The sequence below is a fragment of the Rhinolophus sinicus genome, chromosome 14 (genome assembly GCF_057876585.1).
Source record: "Rhinolophus sinicus isolate RSI-liver-muscle chromosome 14, RSI-T2T, whole genome shotgun sequence".
In the NCBI taxonomy this organism is placed as follows: Eukaryota; Metazoa; Chordata; class Mammalia; order Chiroptera; family Rhinolophidae; genus Rhinolophus; species Rhinolophus sinicus.
This window is the reverse complement of record NC_142514.1, coordinates 90,274,895-90,291,169: the sequence shown is the minus strand read 5'-3', so window position 1 is coordinate 90,291,169 and position 16,275 is coordinate 90,274,895. Positions and strand designations below refer to the sequence as shown.

The following is a 16,275-nucleotide window of genomic DNA, read 5'->3' as shown; positions in this document are numbered from 1 at the left end:
AATCCAAGGAGAGCAAAGCACCTAGAAATTGCTTGTAAAAACTCTCAAACCCTCCAGATGCTTCTGCCTCAGTAAGTGGACTTTGGGAAGCAGTGCGGAGAACAGCACTTCTTAAACTTCAGCACGCAGGGGGTCACCCCCAGTGACTGACGATTCTGCGGGGCCGTCCCCAGGTGTGCCCACCTACCTGCTGCCACCCTGTGGCTGCACTGGGCCCAGGTGCCAACCGCAGGGTGCACCCCCTACCTCCTCAGCCCTGCCCTCGAGCCCCCCTGCTGCTCCCTCCACTGTCCTCTACAGGAGCTGCGCCAGCACGAAATGGAAGTGCATTAATCACGCTGAGTGAGTCCAGGGTAGGAGCCTTAGGAAGACGATTCTGTTTATTGTCAAGGACCAAGAAACAACGTCTGGAGATGCTCTATACAAGCGATGAGCTACCACAGAGGGGCGGTTGGAGAGGAGACCCAATAATACGCAGCATTATTTTGAGTGAGCTCCAGCTCTTCATTCTAACACTTGAACCAAGGACAGAGCCACCCTTTCCCACTAAGGCTGCAGGAGAATGGAAACAGCACTGAATGTATCAGTTCCTGCAGGGCAAGCTGATGCAGGAGGCCACTCATGGTCTGTTGGGAGCCCACGTCGCAAGCACAGAATGGATGCTGAAGGTGGTCCACGGTTGCTGGTGGTGACTGGTGGTGTGGTCCTTAAGTTTTGGGCTTCTCTTGATTCTCAATGATAAGCTTGTTAGTAGAATACAGTTGGCCAATGTGAACCTGAAGGCAAAGAAAAGACACACATCAAGAAGCATGGGACTCCATTAGCTGTGAAAGATCAGAAAGAGTGTTTCTAACATTTAAGTGCAAATGTCTGCCCAAACAGGGCTGTTCCCTGCTGGAAACTGCACTGTGGGGCAAAGTGCGGTCACCAGATTTGCCTCTGCTAACTCCCTGCACCATCCCGCCCCCTCTCCCCTCCCGGTGAGAGCGAGTTAGACATCTGCACACTCATTCCTTCCCGCCTCTGCAATGGCAGCAGCAGCTGCTGCCTTGGCTTCAGGGGCTGTGCTGAGCTGGGGGAGACCATCTGCCAGGTTCCCCGCCTGGCGGCTTGTGGGCCAGCCACCAGGTGTGTGCACAGCAACTCCTCAGCTAACAGGATTTCCTTCCTTTAGAACGGTTCCTTCCATAAGGAAGGACTCAGCGAAAGCAGTGATGAGCTTGTCTGTGCTGGGCTAGGAAAGGGACGGCATCAAAGGGCAATGCCGTACTGGGCCACCTCCGGGCGATGCTGAGAGCAGCCTGCGTGTGCCCCGCCACCCGCCGCCTGTCCTGCCCTGCACTTTCCAAGTGTCTTTTTAAATTAAGTGTCTCAGTTAGTGCCCCAATGATCCCATTGTCCCAGGTGGGTCCTGGAGCCATAACCTGGGGTCACAGCGGGCGACCTGTCCTTCCTTTGAAAGAAAAGGTATTCATAACCACTTTTCTCCAAAATCACTTCCTGAGTGATACCGTCTTAGGAATTAGTAGAACTGGTGAAGAAAGGGCTGAGTGTTAGAAAAGCTATCTGGATTTCAAAGCAGTTGAGCACGATCTGTGGGTGATTTGGGGTGAGTAACTGCTATTTAAGTAAAAGAGGGAAACTCTCAAAGGCAAGTGCAGACTCAAGGCACTCACATGGTTTTCCCCTCTTGCCTTCACATTCTACTTAAAAATGATGGCCCAGGAAGACGGGAGAGTACGTCACTACGAAGGTACAGTGTCGCTTTCACTGACCACGGCCCCAAAAGCTGTAGCTGGGTTTTCCTGTTTTCATGTCATTTGCTACTTTCCCGTCTCCCACATGCACAGGAGCAGTAACAGCTCACAGCACTGCTTTGGTGCTGGGGAAGTGAAGGAAGAGGTGAGGAAACGCCACGTCATCTAAAAAGAGCAAAAGTCCAGAGTGGAGAGTTAGGGGATGAGGCTGATCACGATCACGTAGGAATTCTCAGTTGCAAGAGAATTCCATAACTTAAAAACGGGGGTGGTGGAGAATGAGAACTCGGGCACAGCTCCTACAAAGCCACAGCCATGAGCTTCGCGCACGTGTCATGTCCTGCCTTCCTCTCGTCAATATGAAGGACGCACACGCCTGACGCCAGCGGACGGAGCGGCCTGGGGTCTGGACCACTCTGAACAGTGCAGTTACAAACTGCCCGGGGATGGAGCGTCGCTGGGCGGGGTTGCTCAGGGATCCAGCTACCATGGTGATGAGCGAAGCAGAAGGGCTTGTTTTGCCTCCCCCTTGACAACCTGGAATCGCTGCCGGGTGAGCTGAAGCCGTGTTTACCATGCTGCAGAGCGGAGGGAGGTCAGCAGCCTTCTCCACACTGGACAGCATACGGTTTTATGTTTATATTCTAACCTCAACTGACAAATGGGCCCACTGTCAATGAGTTTTAGAGGACAGGCTAAATTAACAATTATTTTAAAAGAAAAAAATTACTTTTTAGGGATCTCCCCCATAACTAATCTAGGTTAATAAAAACAATTTTATGTAACAGCTCAAATGATTCAGTTACCTGGGAGCTTGTTTCATATTTAACGGATTTCAGAGGATCCGTTAGGAACCCCTTAGAAGCATCTGTAATTCCATGGTCTATGAGTGCTTGACTGAGCTTACCATCATTTTGTCAAGGCTCTAGTGGCAAGCAGAAGTTCTGAGATGGTACAAGGAAAACGCTTTATTAGAGCTGTTCAAAAATGGAAGGGGCTGCCTTGGGAAGCTGTAATTCTGTCACTGTGAGGAGTAGAGAGTGAGCATGGAGAAGGCATATATATGCCAGACAGAGGTGGGACCAGATGGGCTCCTTCCAACTCTCAGCTTCTGTGACTAAAATGAGTGTTGCTAGGACCCAGCTCAGATACTTGTGGTAACGCTGGATGGTCTCTGAATGGCCCAGTGTCAACCCATGTGCTCCGTATGCTCTGACACAGAAAAAGAAAAGGGTGGGGTCCTGGAAAAACCCTGGGCATGGGAGTTAGGACCCCTGGGCTGTAGCCATCGCTCTGCCACTCAGTGACACTTTCTACCTTGTCCCTCTGGTCTCAGCATTCTCATCTGTAAAATGAGAGGCTATTCCTGAGTGATCTTTACAGCCCCTTGCTGCTCCAGTAGGCTTTGGGCCTTACACAAATCTGGCAGATGTCAGAAGAAGGACGCGTGAAGACTTTGGGCAAGTGTGGCACCTCCATAGTACAAGAGCCCTGGACACAGCTGGTGGGAACCTGGCCAAGAGACAGTCACTGCAGACAGGGAGGTGAGAATCAATGTGTTGCAGCAACTGGATGTGTGACTGCTCTCCTGTCGCCTCCTGAAAGGATGGCTTTCTTCCCTCTACCTACAGGCCAGCAATCCAGGAGATGAGTTAGGGAACTGCCCTCCCCACTCTGCAGCCCGTCTGGACCATCTGTACGGTCTGCACATAGGGCCTGTGTGAGGCGATGTGCTCAAGTTTATGTGTGTCCCTTCTCTGTCTGTCCCACTGCTCTGGGAGTCCCTCAGAGGCAGGGCTGGTGAACCACGCACGTCAGTGTCCTGGGGACATCAGGCCCAGCAGGTCAGTGGTGAGTGAATGAGAGGAACTGGAGCCAGATGTACTGGTGAGCTGATGGCCATGCAGGAAGACAGAGGCAGGGCAGGGCTCTTTCTCACAAGTAAAAGGCTGGTCACCTACAGCAGACAACCAGTAAATGCTTGTTGGGTGAAAGACCCAGCTAACCCTGGAGGAGGCCTGGGAGGGCAACTGCAGCCCATGTCATTGGGCAGACAAGGGTGAGCACCTTTTGTGCCGGACCCTGTGCTGGGTGAGATGTGAAGATGGGATTCCTCCCTCAGAAGCTCTGCATTTAGGGGCAGACCTAGCAAGGAGGGGGATAACTGCCCTACGGCTGGTGGGTGCTGGCAGAGGAACTCGGAAGGAGACGGGACTCAGCCTGGGGAAGGCGGGAAGGCTTCTCAGAGATGAATTTTAAGTGACGGCTCAGGAGTACAGTGGGCAGAGAAGTGGGAGCCAGGGGAGGGCGAGAAGCCCATTCCAGATAGAGGGAATGGCCCCCCCACTGAGAGATCCTGTGTGAAGGCACATCACATGGGCTTCTGGAGAATGTCAAAGACCTCACGGGCAGTGAGTGTGGATGGGGTGGGGGTAGAGAAGAGAGTAAAAGGTAGGCCAGGGCAGGTCATGGATGCTAACTCATTCTGAGGACAATTTTAAAATACTAAAAGTGGAAGACAGACCTACTTAGATTTGTTATTAAAGATCACTTTATTTCAGTATGAAGGGAGGAGCCCAGCAAGAGTGCAGGTGGAAGATGATTTTGGCTTGAACTAAGATGACAGAAAGTACCGAGCAGAGCAGGCCAGAGGACACTTGGAGGACATATAAAGGAGGAATCAAACAACAGTAAGGTCAGGAACGACTTGTGTGGGTGTGGTAAGAATATCACTCTCATGGCTGATGGGAGTGGGGGGAAAATGAACTAAGATATTAATGTTAATGATGCTAAGAGGGCATAAAGGTTAGTATCTTTCATCTGCAGGCCCCGTGGCCTGACATTTACTGTCCTCTGATGGCCGCCAGCACCCCTGCGTGCCAGTGCACTTCCCACTGACGGCCATGAGACCTTGGGTCTGGCAGCCGGTGTCATTGCTCAGGCTACTCCACCAGGATGGAAAGACACTCGATGCCCACCAAGCAAAAGCCCACCCACCTGGTGGGGTAGTGGGTGGAGCTTCCCTGGGTCCCCTCTCTCTCCTGGGAACACCCACCTCTGTGATACTCGGGTGGCCTTACGCTGTCACCGCTTGTGTGCTGCCTCAGCTCCTCTGCATGACTAGCGGTGACTGACGGGGAGTAGGAGAAAGGAAGGGCCCCCATTCTACCTGACTTAGCTACCTCACAGCAGAGGTTAGGACTGTGCCAGACACGTGGCGGGTGCTCAGTGAGTACTCGGTAACTAAGAAGACAGCGTCTGCTGTCCCTTGTTATAAGGACCTACGTCCACTCGTTCTAAACCGTGGACCTATAAGCGATTATGAAGTGCTTTGGTGGTGAGCTACTTGTGGGAATATGGAAGTGATAAGGGCAAGTGAATAAAAATAGTGCCAGGGCCGTTTACTGTAACAAGAACGTTCGCTCACTGTTAAGCAAAATCCAATGATTTAAATTTGGCCCAGCAGAAGGTTGAAAGTTACAATCCAAGGCTATAAGGGATTAACCCAGAGCAATTACAGAGGAGGCAAGGGAAATATGCGGTTCCTAAAGGAGGAGATATTAAAATGTTACCTCAGTGAGGATTAGAGATGCGGCAGTGAATGTTTGTGTAACTGTACTGCTGCAGTGATGGGGGCTGTGAGACATGTGAGCACGCAGCAGGGGGCCAGCAGGGACCAGCGCTGCAGTCATCACAGAGCATGCCGCTTCCCAGCTGCAGGTGAGACGAACTGGGCAATGGAAGCCCAGGAAGTGCAATTACCAGCTTCAATTCCCGGTCCCTCCAGAGTCCCAGACTGACTTAAACAGCCACATCAGACCATTACCATGCATAAATGGATCATTAAAGCTGATCACACTTCTATAACCTTCAGGAGTTGGCATGAGAGTCCATTAGGAAGATACACAGATTACTCAACTGCAAGTAGATAGGAAGACTCGCATGGCCGCGAAACACTTACAAGCTCTGAGACTCATTAGACAAATAACCTGCTGGGGAGGAAGGAGGAGGATCCAAGAAAATAAAATCCGCAGTGTTTCAGGTTTTCACTGCTTCCTCATCTGAAGCCCTGCGCTGTCTCCCGTGCAGCACGTCTCAATCTGATTCAGACTCAGAGGAGCTGGGTTCAATCGCGTGGGGGGTGTGTGTGTGGGGTGGGGGCGGAGGCTGAAGTGGGGCCTCTGCTACTTCCTGCCATGTCACTGGGTCGTTATAAGAATCAAATGAGATACCAGACTGTAAAAAAATGTACCAGTTGCCCCACATACTTCCTGGGGCCCAGATACATTAAATGTCTTCCTGCTGTTGGGAGCATTAAATAGGAATAGTACCAGGCATGCATGAAGGGCTTGTTAAATGTCACTTATGCGCGCGGCCCATCGACTGTCAAGTTGAATACCACAGGATCTCAGAGCTTGACCTCAAGGATCTCGAAGACTCACCCTCTGGCTGTAAGAGTCTATGATTTCGTAATTATTGAACCACTCACACTGTGGAGAGAAGGTATCAGTTGTGTCACAGACCACCACCTGGTTTTCAATTTCAGCTTCCTGAGCTGGATTTGAAGATGGACGGCTGAGCCCATTCTTTCCTCGACTCTGCCCAGGAAGGACCCAGGATGCTTTCAGATGCTCAGGGCAGCCTGGTGTGAGAAGGAGGGGCCCTTGACACTGGAAGTTACGGGAGAGACGCTGACGCCTGGCTTTGCTTGTGCAGCCCTGTTCCTGTTCTTTTCCCTTTCTGAGGATGGGAAAACCACCCAGGCAGGGCTGAGTCCTCGTCTGATGGGGGAGTGCCAAATCTTGCCTCTGGTATTGTACTGATTATACTATTACTACTAAAAAATGATGATAATGAAAGTAAGAGAACATTTAATGAGCACTTACTGTATGCTGGGCACCATTCTAAGCATCTAATTAATTAAATTAACTAAAAGTATTTCATTAGTTTAGTCTCACAACTTTATGAGGAAGATACCATTATTATCATCAATTTACAGGCTCTCACAAGCAAAATCCATCTTTGGTGTTTAATCTTCATATTTGGAAAGAGTGTAATTGCTCAGGTGGGCCTGCCCTTCCATTTCCCATATAAGAAGCCAGCATCTAAGTGGATCATACTGAAAATTCATTGAGAAAACACAATAGCAACGGTCACAACAACAACAAAAATAACACACCTAGACATAACCTTCGTAAGAAATGTGTGTGATGTTTAGAAAGAAAACTAACACTTAGAAATATAAAGTAAGTTTGAGTGAAATGAGATATGCAATGTTCACGGAGAAACTGAATCATACAAAAATGTCAATTTTTTGCCAAATTAATTTATGTTTAACACAATAATAAAAATCCTAATGGGATTTTTTTCAGATATTTGAGAAAATGACTTTACAGTTTCTTTGAATGAATAGGAAGCCAAGAATAAGAACGAACACTTTGAAAAGGAAGATATTACAGCATTTTTGAGATACAATTAAAACAGTGTGGCACTAGCCTGAGAAGAAAGGAACAGAACAGGAGAGAGTTAGAAAGCAGACCTTATTACACGGAAGTAGTTAATACACAGAATCATATTTGGGGGTTCGGGGGGCTCCGCGTGAAGAGGCTTTGGTACCTACAACAGCTCTGACGCCTCCTACTGATCTCTGTGTCACTGATGTACTCTGCTCCTAATGCATTTATGCACCGTTTAGTAAGTTGTCCAGTAATTCCGGCCTTTCCAGGTGCCTTTATTTATCCTGTGCCTCTGAGCGCCTCCTTACACCCAGCTTGAGAGGCATATTTATAAGGTATTATTTTCCAGACATAACTACACTTGATAGGGGCTTTGGAAGGTCCCCCCAAACCTTTGAGCCACCAGTATAATGAATCTTTTTGTTTTTTTTCCCTTCTTCCACCCCCCTCCCACTCCAGTTCAAGCCGTTCTTTCTCAGTCTAGTTGTGTAGGACACAGCTCCCTGGGCCATGCTGGTGTTAGGAGCCTTGTGTTCCCCCCTGGCTGAGGCAGTCGGTCACCAGTCGTTGGTCGGCCACTCACAGCAGCTCACAGCAGCTCTCCCCGGCCACTCACTGCAGAACTCAGCAGCTTGTGGCAGCTCACGGCAGCTCAGCTCCAGAGAGAGCTGTTGTTCACAATCTTAGCTGTAGAGGGCACAGCTCACTGGCCCATGTGGGAATCGAACTGGTGACCTTGGTGTTAGGAGCTCGGCGTTCCAACCACCTGAGCAACTGGGCTGGCCACAATCTTTGACAGGAGGATTTCAGATTTTTTGCCTCCTGCCAGAGCACACGTTCTGTCACCTGTCACCTGTCCCGTGGAAGGTGAGCAGGATGTGTGTGCCCCTCCTCTGTCCTCTAACCATGTGGACACTTTCCACGCTGCCTGAGATTCACGCAGCAGTTCTCTCTGGTGACAGACACCCTGAGAGGAGACCTGCCATCACAGTTTGCGACCGTCAGGTTGCCCACAATAACAAACATTTTTCAAATAGACCATTTTATCATACTTTATGTTCCCTAACAATTTTTTTTAACGAAGCAAACTGAAATAGGGATACATGAAATGATGCAGAATTTTTTCAGTCTTTTCCATTTTGCAAGGAGAGGCATTATGAGACCTAATCTTATGACTAGAGGTCACATGGTCTTCCCACTAAAAATAGCTCGAAACACATGCTTTTTTCTTTCTTGAATCCAGTAGCCTAAGTTGTTTTCATAATGTTTACATATAACATTACTACTGTCAATTTTGACATCATTTTATACTATAGAAGAATGTCTGAAGTGTTCAAACTAGATTTTTGAACATCCAGTCAACAATTAAATGTACTAGCAGAGAAGGAAGGCTGGTTCAAAGAAGGCAGGGATGAGTTTCCTGCCCCCACACGTGCTCCACTTCCATTCAACTCTGTAAGCCTTGGATTTTAGATACTGGGTATTCCTAATGTGGGAGAAGTGGTGAGGAGTTGACCTTTTTACTTCCTTTGTGATGTTCCTGGCAGAGTGATGAACAAATTCAGATCTCTTCCCCAAGTCCCACATCACAGTTAATAAGTCATGTGTTTCATCCTTGCTTGTAGAGACACGTGAGAAACCAGATGCAAGAGTGTGTACTCTCATTAGCATGAGCACACATCTGGTTTACACATTGTCCCAGCGTGATTAACAGAGACTTCTTTCTCTCTCAAGGGTCCTGGCTTGGATCATAAATTACATGGCTGCCCTAACTCTTATCCACTGTTGTCAGATTTCTGGGCCATTCCATTGTTTTTCTGCATGTCTGATGTTCAGTTAAAAAAAAAAAGGCCTGCCATGTGGTAGCCTCTTTCTTTTGTATCCCAGGCCATCAGAGTAAAGGAAATCAAACTATTCAATGGGTCTCAGAGAACTGTGACACGAAAGGAGCCTGAAGTTGTGGATAGGCAGCAAGGGTTCCCATTCCAACAAGCATATTGTTTCCTCTCCAGGAACAAATCCTTTTTGAAGAGATACACGTGTAAGGCAGTGGTCCCTAACAAGGACTTAGCCCCAGAACCACAGGGTCAGCTTTCCAGAACACATGTGGCCCAGGCCCCACCCACTCAGGGAGTTTCTCACTGGGGAGGAGAGAGGGTGGGTCCATGCATGTCAATCATTCCCTTGCTTCTGATTGGCACTCTTCAGTGAGAAAGAGCATTTAATCTAAGGGGATTCAGGCTGAGCCTTCATTATTATTATTTAAAATTATTATCAGGTGGTTTTTTGGTTTTTTTTTTATGTTGTTTTTTTGCAGCAGGTGAATATTTTTCCAAAAAACCGGGGTAGATATGTACCCATGAGGTGCACTTTGGGTACAGCCCTTCCAGAAGGTAGAGTCATGGACTACAAAACCAGGTGGGGGAGGGAAGTGTCTCTGCACCTTATAATGCCACTTTAAGGTGCCACACTGTGACGATGAAGGCCAGGGATCGCATCTTCCTATCCTCTACAACCTGTTCTTTAGAGGTGCTGGGCACTGGGAATGATTTCTACAGCTGCTCAGGGAGGGCAGACAGTCAGTTATAAAACAGGAGACGGGGCTGGCTGTCCTCCTGCCACACTCACACATCGAGGGATGGGTGCAGAGCTAGCCACGGACCCCTGGGGTCAGCTGCGCAGCGCTGTAGTACTAAGGCCGAAGAGATGAAGGCATCCAGACACAAGCGTGCTGGTGTCAGCACCACAGTAACTGAGTCCCCAAGCCTTTCTGGGAACTGGGCAGAACTGAGGACCCAATCATAACGTCAGATTGAAACCTGGCACTGCTCCGGAACAGTCACAACAAGAGCTCAGGCATACCGCCAGCTGTCCCAGCAAAAGTCATGCTAGTGACTGAACTCAGTGCTTCGGTCACCACGACCACAGCTGCACGGCCTGAATCCTGGTGGTGCTGCAAGGTCACACGGGGATGCAAGTGGCCAGGCTGCTATTCCCAGGATGGTCTTCACTATGTTTATCACCGGCTCAAGGGATATCGTTGACTGAGTTTCTGGGACAATCAGGAGGCTCTGTACTACTTTTCCCCTTTCAGGACACCTTCCTTTCTGGAGACATGCAGGACGGCTCTTATTTCATTTGGTTCTGCTTTGTCTCCCGCATCAGAGGACGCCTGACAGCATCACATACATTGGACAACGCAAAGTACAGTCACCCACGCGACTCGGTTTGGTTTGACACGTTCCTGACGTTGTGGGCTTGTAGGTTTGGGGAGAGCATTATCTGTCACCACCAGAGACTCATAACTTCCAGAGCAATGAACACAGCAGATCCAAAGTCCAGGTTACAGCACCAAAGAAGTGACACCAAACACTGAAAAGACTTTCCAGAGTATGAACCAGAAGCTACATGTCTAATTTTAAAAAAATTTCCTACTTTTGAAATGTGCTAATTTAGTGGCCTCTTTTATAAACTGGGTGAGGGTGACGATTTTTGTTACAAAGTCAGGAAGGAGCAAGTGGCCTCAGATGAGACAATGAGCATCCCCTCCCCTGCTGTGCTCACCCCTCTCCTAAGCCCAGCGCAGTTTCTCCAGAACAGTCTCTCTCCAGCCGTCCCACACTCAACAGTTTCTGACTGACGCCACGGCTGGTGGCAGGTGCCCTACCTCCAACTCGGGCTGACGTCATCAAGAAATGGTGGGGAACTGAAACAAACAAGAAATCACAGTCCACACATTTTCCGACAACATGCCCCTTTCCAGCTCAACATGTTTGCATGTCAGGACACACAGATCTCTCTTTCTTTTGAACAGTGGCCTTGGATCCCTTTGCTCCAGCCCCGCAGGGACCTGCTATGTGGCATTTGGGACATTAGATCAGACGGGCAGCAACATCCTCATCTTCCCAGGGGCTCGGGGGTCCCGGGAATGGTACTAAACCTTACACAACACTGGGTCTGACACACACCAACACATCTGATTAACCAGGCTGTCTCTGTCTCTCACTCAGAGGTCAGGCTGAAAAGAGCACCAAAATGGACATGAGACAAAAACACCATCGTGAACCAAAATGCCTGGCACGGCCTCAGAGGAAGCAGTGGGTCCAATACACTCAGTGGCTGTGCCTCACCAGCTCCAACCCAGCACACCCTTCCCCATTCCCCCCAGCCATGAGAAGTCCAACAAGCTGCCGGAAGTCCTCTAAAAGAGCCGGCTGTGGTCATTGGCTGTGATGGGCAGCATGTGGAGGGCAGTCACTGGACAGCACCTCTGCTTATCGTGACTCACCCCTATATATCTTAACCTGAACCATTAAGAGAGCCATCACCCTCCACAGGATCCCAAATTGTCAGGGTGTAGGAGACACTTAAGTATACGTGTTAAGGACTCCAGGGGATTCTCAGAAATGCCTGGGGAGGGGGACCACTGGAAAACAAGGTCCCTGCTGGCCAGGGGATAGGGCAAAGCTGATACGCAGCCAGTATATGCCAGACTGGTTAAAATTCTGAATGACTTCCACACTATTGGTAAATGGCCGCTGCTCAGGGACCCTCCCTTTGTTGTTCCTCCTCCCTCCTCCATGGTGTCTGCTCCTCACACTTATGGGTTCCCCCTCTCCTTTCCCCTCCATGGTGCCTGCTCCTCACACTTGGGGTTCCCCCTCCCCCCCCTCCAGGATGCCTGGACCTCAGTCTAGCTTGGTGGGCTGCCGTCCTGTTCTAGTTTGGCCAGTTTTCATTCTGCCTGGTCAATGTCTATGTCACTGGTGGTAAAGCACACTGAACAGCACACATGGGTAGGGACTTTGGGGAGTAAGCTTGGGCTAGTACTGAAAAGGTGTGCAGTTTGTAGTGACAGGCTGCTACGGATCGTAATGCTCACATTTTATTCTTTGTTTCTGGCATTCTGCAGGGGGGGGGGGCGTGAAGACTGCTGAACAGAATGGCCTGTATTTTGCTCCAGGAAGTTATTCTGGATGAGGGAAAGAGGGAAGGCTAGAAGCGAGAGCGTGAAATGACACCACAGGTCTGACGAGGCAGTGGGTGGGCCTTCTTTTGGTGCCAGACCAGTGTGGTAGCTCCTCAGCACTCACGGGTCCTCAGCACTCACGGGTCAAGGAGAGAGCAGGGGAGCTTTGTCTTGCTCCACGTCCAACGCCCTGGTCCCTGGGGCTCTTGTAGGACGTGGGGAATTCGCTGACAGCTTACATGGCCTAGTGAGATCCCCAAAGCCCACATACTGAACATACCTTCCAATTAACCATCCAGGAAGCAAAGAAAGGATTCCAGAGGGCTCTAACGACCCCCACAGAAGTATCAAAGTCAGTATCAGCACATCTCTCCTTTTACGCAGCAGCTGTGCTCACTACTATACACCATGTAAGTGACAGTGTGGATGAAATAACCAGGCCCTAAATAACCTGCTGAGGGAATCAGCATGCAAGGTCAACTGCCAGCTTGACTCCCTGATGGGGAAGAAGCCGGTCTCTGAATCACAGGCCACATATGCCCGCTGGCCAGCGCAGTGGCCAGGCACGTGGCTGTCCTGCCCCGTCCTGCTTTCACTGCCACAGAGCAGGGCAGGGCACCACAGTGCTCAGCCCAGACTGCGGGGTGCCTGGGAGCCACAGCCAGCCTGGTGCAGGACCACCGTCCACGGCCCCATTGCTGGGCCCTCCTGGCTTCCCAGGAAGGAGGCAGCTGAGAGAGGAGCTCCCTGCAGCCGCCTCAGCCTCCTCCCACCCTCCCACCCGAGAAAATGGCCACAGCAGAAGATGCGACGCGACGTACAAATAATGGCTCTTCTCTGAAGGATAGGGGCTGTCTCTTTAAATGTGCTGTCTTCAACTGCTAAGGGGAATTACCAGGAAATTACTCTTCCTGCCCCAACTTTCTGCCATGGCTGATTTTAAAAAGAGCCTGCGACCATTCTATGGTGTTAAGGCACCTTCAGTCTAGTAGATGGGCCTTTACTTCACTTTCATTTGCTTCAATGAAATCACACAAAAGCCATTTTATTAAGATTATGACCACTTCATAAGGTCATAATCTGTGTATAATAACTTCTGTGTATAATAACTACAGTAATAATTAATATCTGTAACTTTAAAGATTACAAAGTATTTATACTTTACTGTCTGATCCTTGTAAGTGAGCTAGAACAGCTATCGCCATCATCTCTACTTTACTCTTAAAAGATCAAGGGTCTAAGAGGCAAAGTCAATTTATCCAACATCACAGGGTTAATACTCAGTAACCTGACTTGAAGCAAATCTCTAAATTCTAACCCTTTAAATGACAGTTAATTCTGTGAGTACAGTATGGATTTTTAAAAACAGTATTAACAGAAATTTAAAAAACAACCATCATAATCCCACCTCCCCAAATCTGTTTTCATTTTTGCATACTAATTTTGTCATGTTTACATATAAACAGCTAAAAGTCATTGTTTATACACTACCATGGATATATACTATTTGGTGTTACTAATCTAGAATTCTAATACCAAATGCATTTTCCCATGTTTCTACATAGTCTTCACAATTATAATGTTCAACAGTGTATTTCAATAGGTCTACTCTGTCTCATTTTCAGTAGCATAGCTGAAAATTTAACAGTTGCAGACAAGGTTCGTTTATTTCCCTCTCCTCACTTTTTAAACATTTTGGAGAAAAGATTTTTTTTTTCTAGAAAACACATTAATGAGTTTATGTTCCTTTTGTTTCCTCCTTTCTTTTCTACTCTTTTCTTTTTTCCCCTTTACTTATGCATCGATTGGGCTAAAAGTATGATTTCAGAAATGCACTTCCCGCATAGATGGATCTCTGAGAGAGACTTTCTTAGTTCAGGAAAATGGGGACACATTTTAAGAAATCAACACAAATGCGTGAAAGCAGCCAGTTAATGCAGAATAAACAGCCTGGCTGACTCGGGCATGAGATCCAGCGCCCCTCCGACTAGGACGTCTCCCCTGACCCACATCCCCGCCTGCCTCCCCCAAAGCAGGCTCACACCCTGCCAGGGCTTCTCAAAGGTTGGTGTGTATTGAGATTTCCTGGGGGGCTCCTTGCCAAGCCCCAGAGGCTACTGAGTTAGCAGGGCTGGGACGAGGCCTTAGACTGTGCTTAGGAAAGCGGCCCTGTGGACTTGTGGCCTCTGGGCCGACGGTCACGCAGCTGGCACACCAGAGCGCCTTTGTATCCCATTAGTTTCTCTGTCTCTGACATGAGGCTGTGCGCCTGTGACGTCAGGGGCTGTGCTGTTTCATGTCCCTAGCACCCAGGAGTGTGGAGTTAGCTTTTGTCCCTTTCCCTAATGAAACTGTATCCTTGTAGGACTCTGGACGCCAGGCCTCGTCATAGGAGACTGGTGGGATAGCTTTCGTGACCTTGCCGACGCGGCTGGCACAGCCACGGCAAGGAAAGGGGCCTTGTCCCACCTCAGTCCACTCAACAGGCTGCTAGAATCCTCCCCCTGGGATCACACACAAGTTCTTGGCAAAGAAACGTCTGCGGCTTCATTACTCACTCATGTTGAATTACCTGGCTGAGCTCCAGCCCTCCCTTCAAAGCAGCCTGGAGTAGCCAGTCACTTGCTGTTGCTTCAACATGGCAGCTTGGATCTAAGCAGCTTGGGTCTGAGCCTGTGACCCAGTCTGTGAGCAAACACCCCATTAGCCATACCCAGTGCCTAGCATGGAATCTCAGTCAATCTCTGCTGAAGGAACGAGTGAATCCCAGGGGAAGGAGGCGCTTGTGCGAGGTCCCTGGGCCGGCGCTGGCGGAGGGGGGGCAGAACCAGCACGCTGGGCGGTCACCAGACAAACACTGAGCCTGACAGAGGAAAGCTTCTCCCTAGGCAGCCCTCTCAGGAGCATAATGCTGTGTAGGAGTAAGACACTCTAATTATACCCACAAGGTCTATAAAGACTCCCACATCTCAGGACGCAGCTCTTTTCTACAAAGAGAGACACGTGAGGGGTGGCTGGATAGGTCAGTTGGTTAGAGTGCGAGCTCTGAGCAACAGCATCGCCTATTCGATTCCCACATGGGCCAGTGAGCTGCGCCCTCTTCAGACTGAAGACAATGAGCTGCTGCTGAGCTCCCTGGTGGCTGGCTGGCTCAGTTGATTAAGAGTGCGAGCTCTCAACACCAAGGTTGCCGGATCGACTCCTGCAAGAGATGCTGGGCTGTGCCTCCCGCAACTAGACTGAAAACGGCGACTGGACTTGGAGCTGAGGGGTCCTGGGAAAAAACACACTGTTCCCCAATGAAAAAGTCCTGGAAATACACACTGTTCCCCAATAACGTCCTGTTTCCCTTCCTCAATAAAATCTTAAAAAAGAAACAAAAAGAGTGCCAGTTGAAGCCTTTGATGGTGGATCTCAGTGATAAAAGCTGTGCTCTGGGTTTTCGTTTTGACACTTGAGTGCCTAACTGAACCTGTTGTAAGTAGCTTAATGTGGACTGAGTTCTGATTTGCTTTTCAGTGCAAACATGGTAGATGATCCATTTCTCTCATGATCGAGAGGAAGGGACCCTGACTCTGGGTCTAGTCCTGAGGACATGGCCTGGCCTGTGGGACAACGCGCTCTAGTACTGTTTGCAAAGACCTCACCCTTCTCCTTTCCTTTCCACACAGTTCCTTAATTCGAGTGATGTGATCCTGTCACTTAGCTTTGTAAATCTAGAAAACTGGAGAGTTTACCACAAACCTGAGCCCTTTAGGTATCAAGATCATTTCCTTTATTTGTGACAGAAATATTCCAAACTCTTCCAATGCACAATGAAGGGTCACAGGGAGCTGTGAGAGCACAGGCTTCCTCACCCGTGAAGAAAGTATATGTCCCTGTTGGTGGTGACCTGGACACAGCTGCCACCTCCACCAGCTCATCAGAGTGCCCGGGGGAACGGAAATAAGTCCTCTAAGACCACAGGGAGATTACAGTGCAGCCACTATAAGTGATCAGGTATTTGAAGAATGCAAACCACAGGCAGATACGGACAGCCAAGGGCACCATGTAAAGAATTAATAAAGAGCAAAGCTGCATCCGTGAAGCAGTT

At 49.2% G+C, this 16,275-nt stretch overlaps 1 protein-coding gene across 1 annotated transcript in view; it reads right to left on the bottom strand.

The window, feature by feature from the left end:
• Positions 1-354: 354 nt before the first annotated feature.
• LYRM4 (LYR motif containing 4) overlaps positions 355-16,275 on the bottom strand; it is a 141,618-nt gene continuing 125,697 nt past the window's right edge. Inside the window, exon 3 of the mRNA XM_019710853.3 lies at positions 355-776. Coding sequence (XP_019566412.1) covers positions 708-776 — 69 coding nt within the window. The 3' untranslated portion in view covers positions 355-707. The remainder of the gene's footprint in view (positions 777-16,275) is intronic.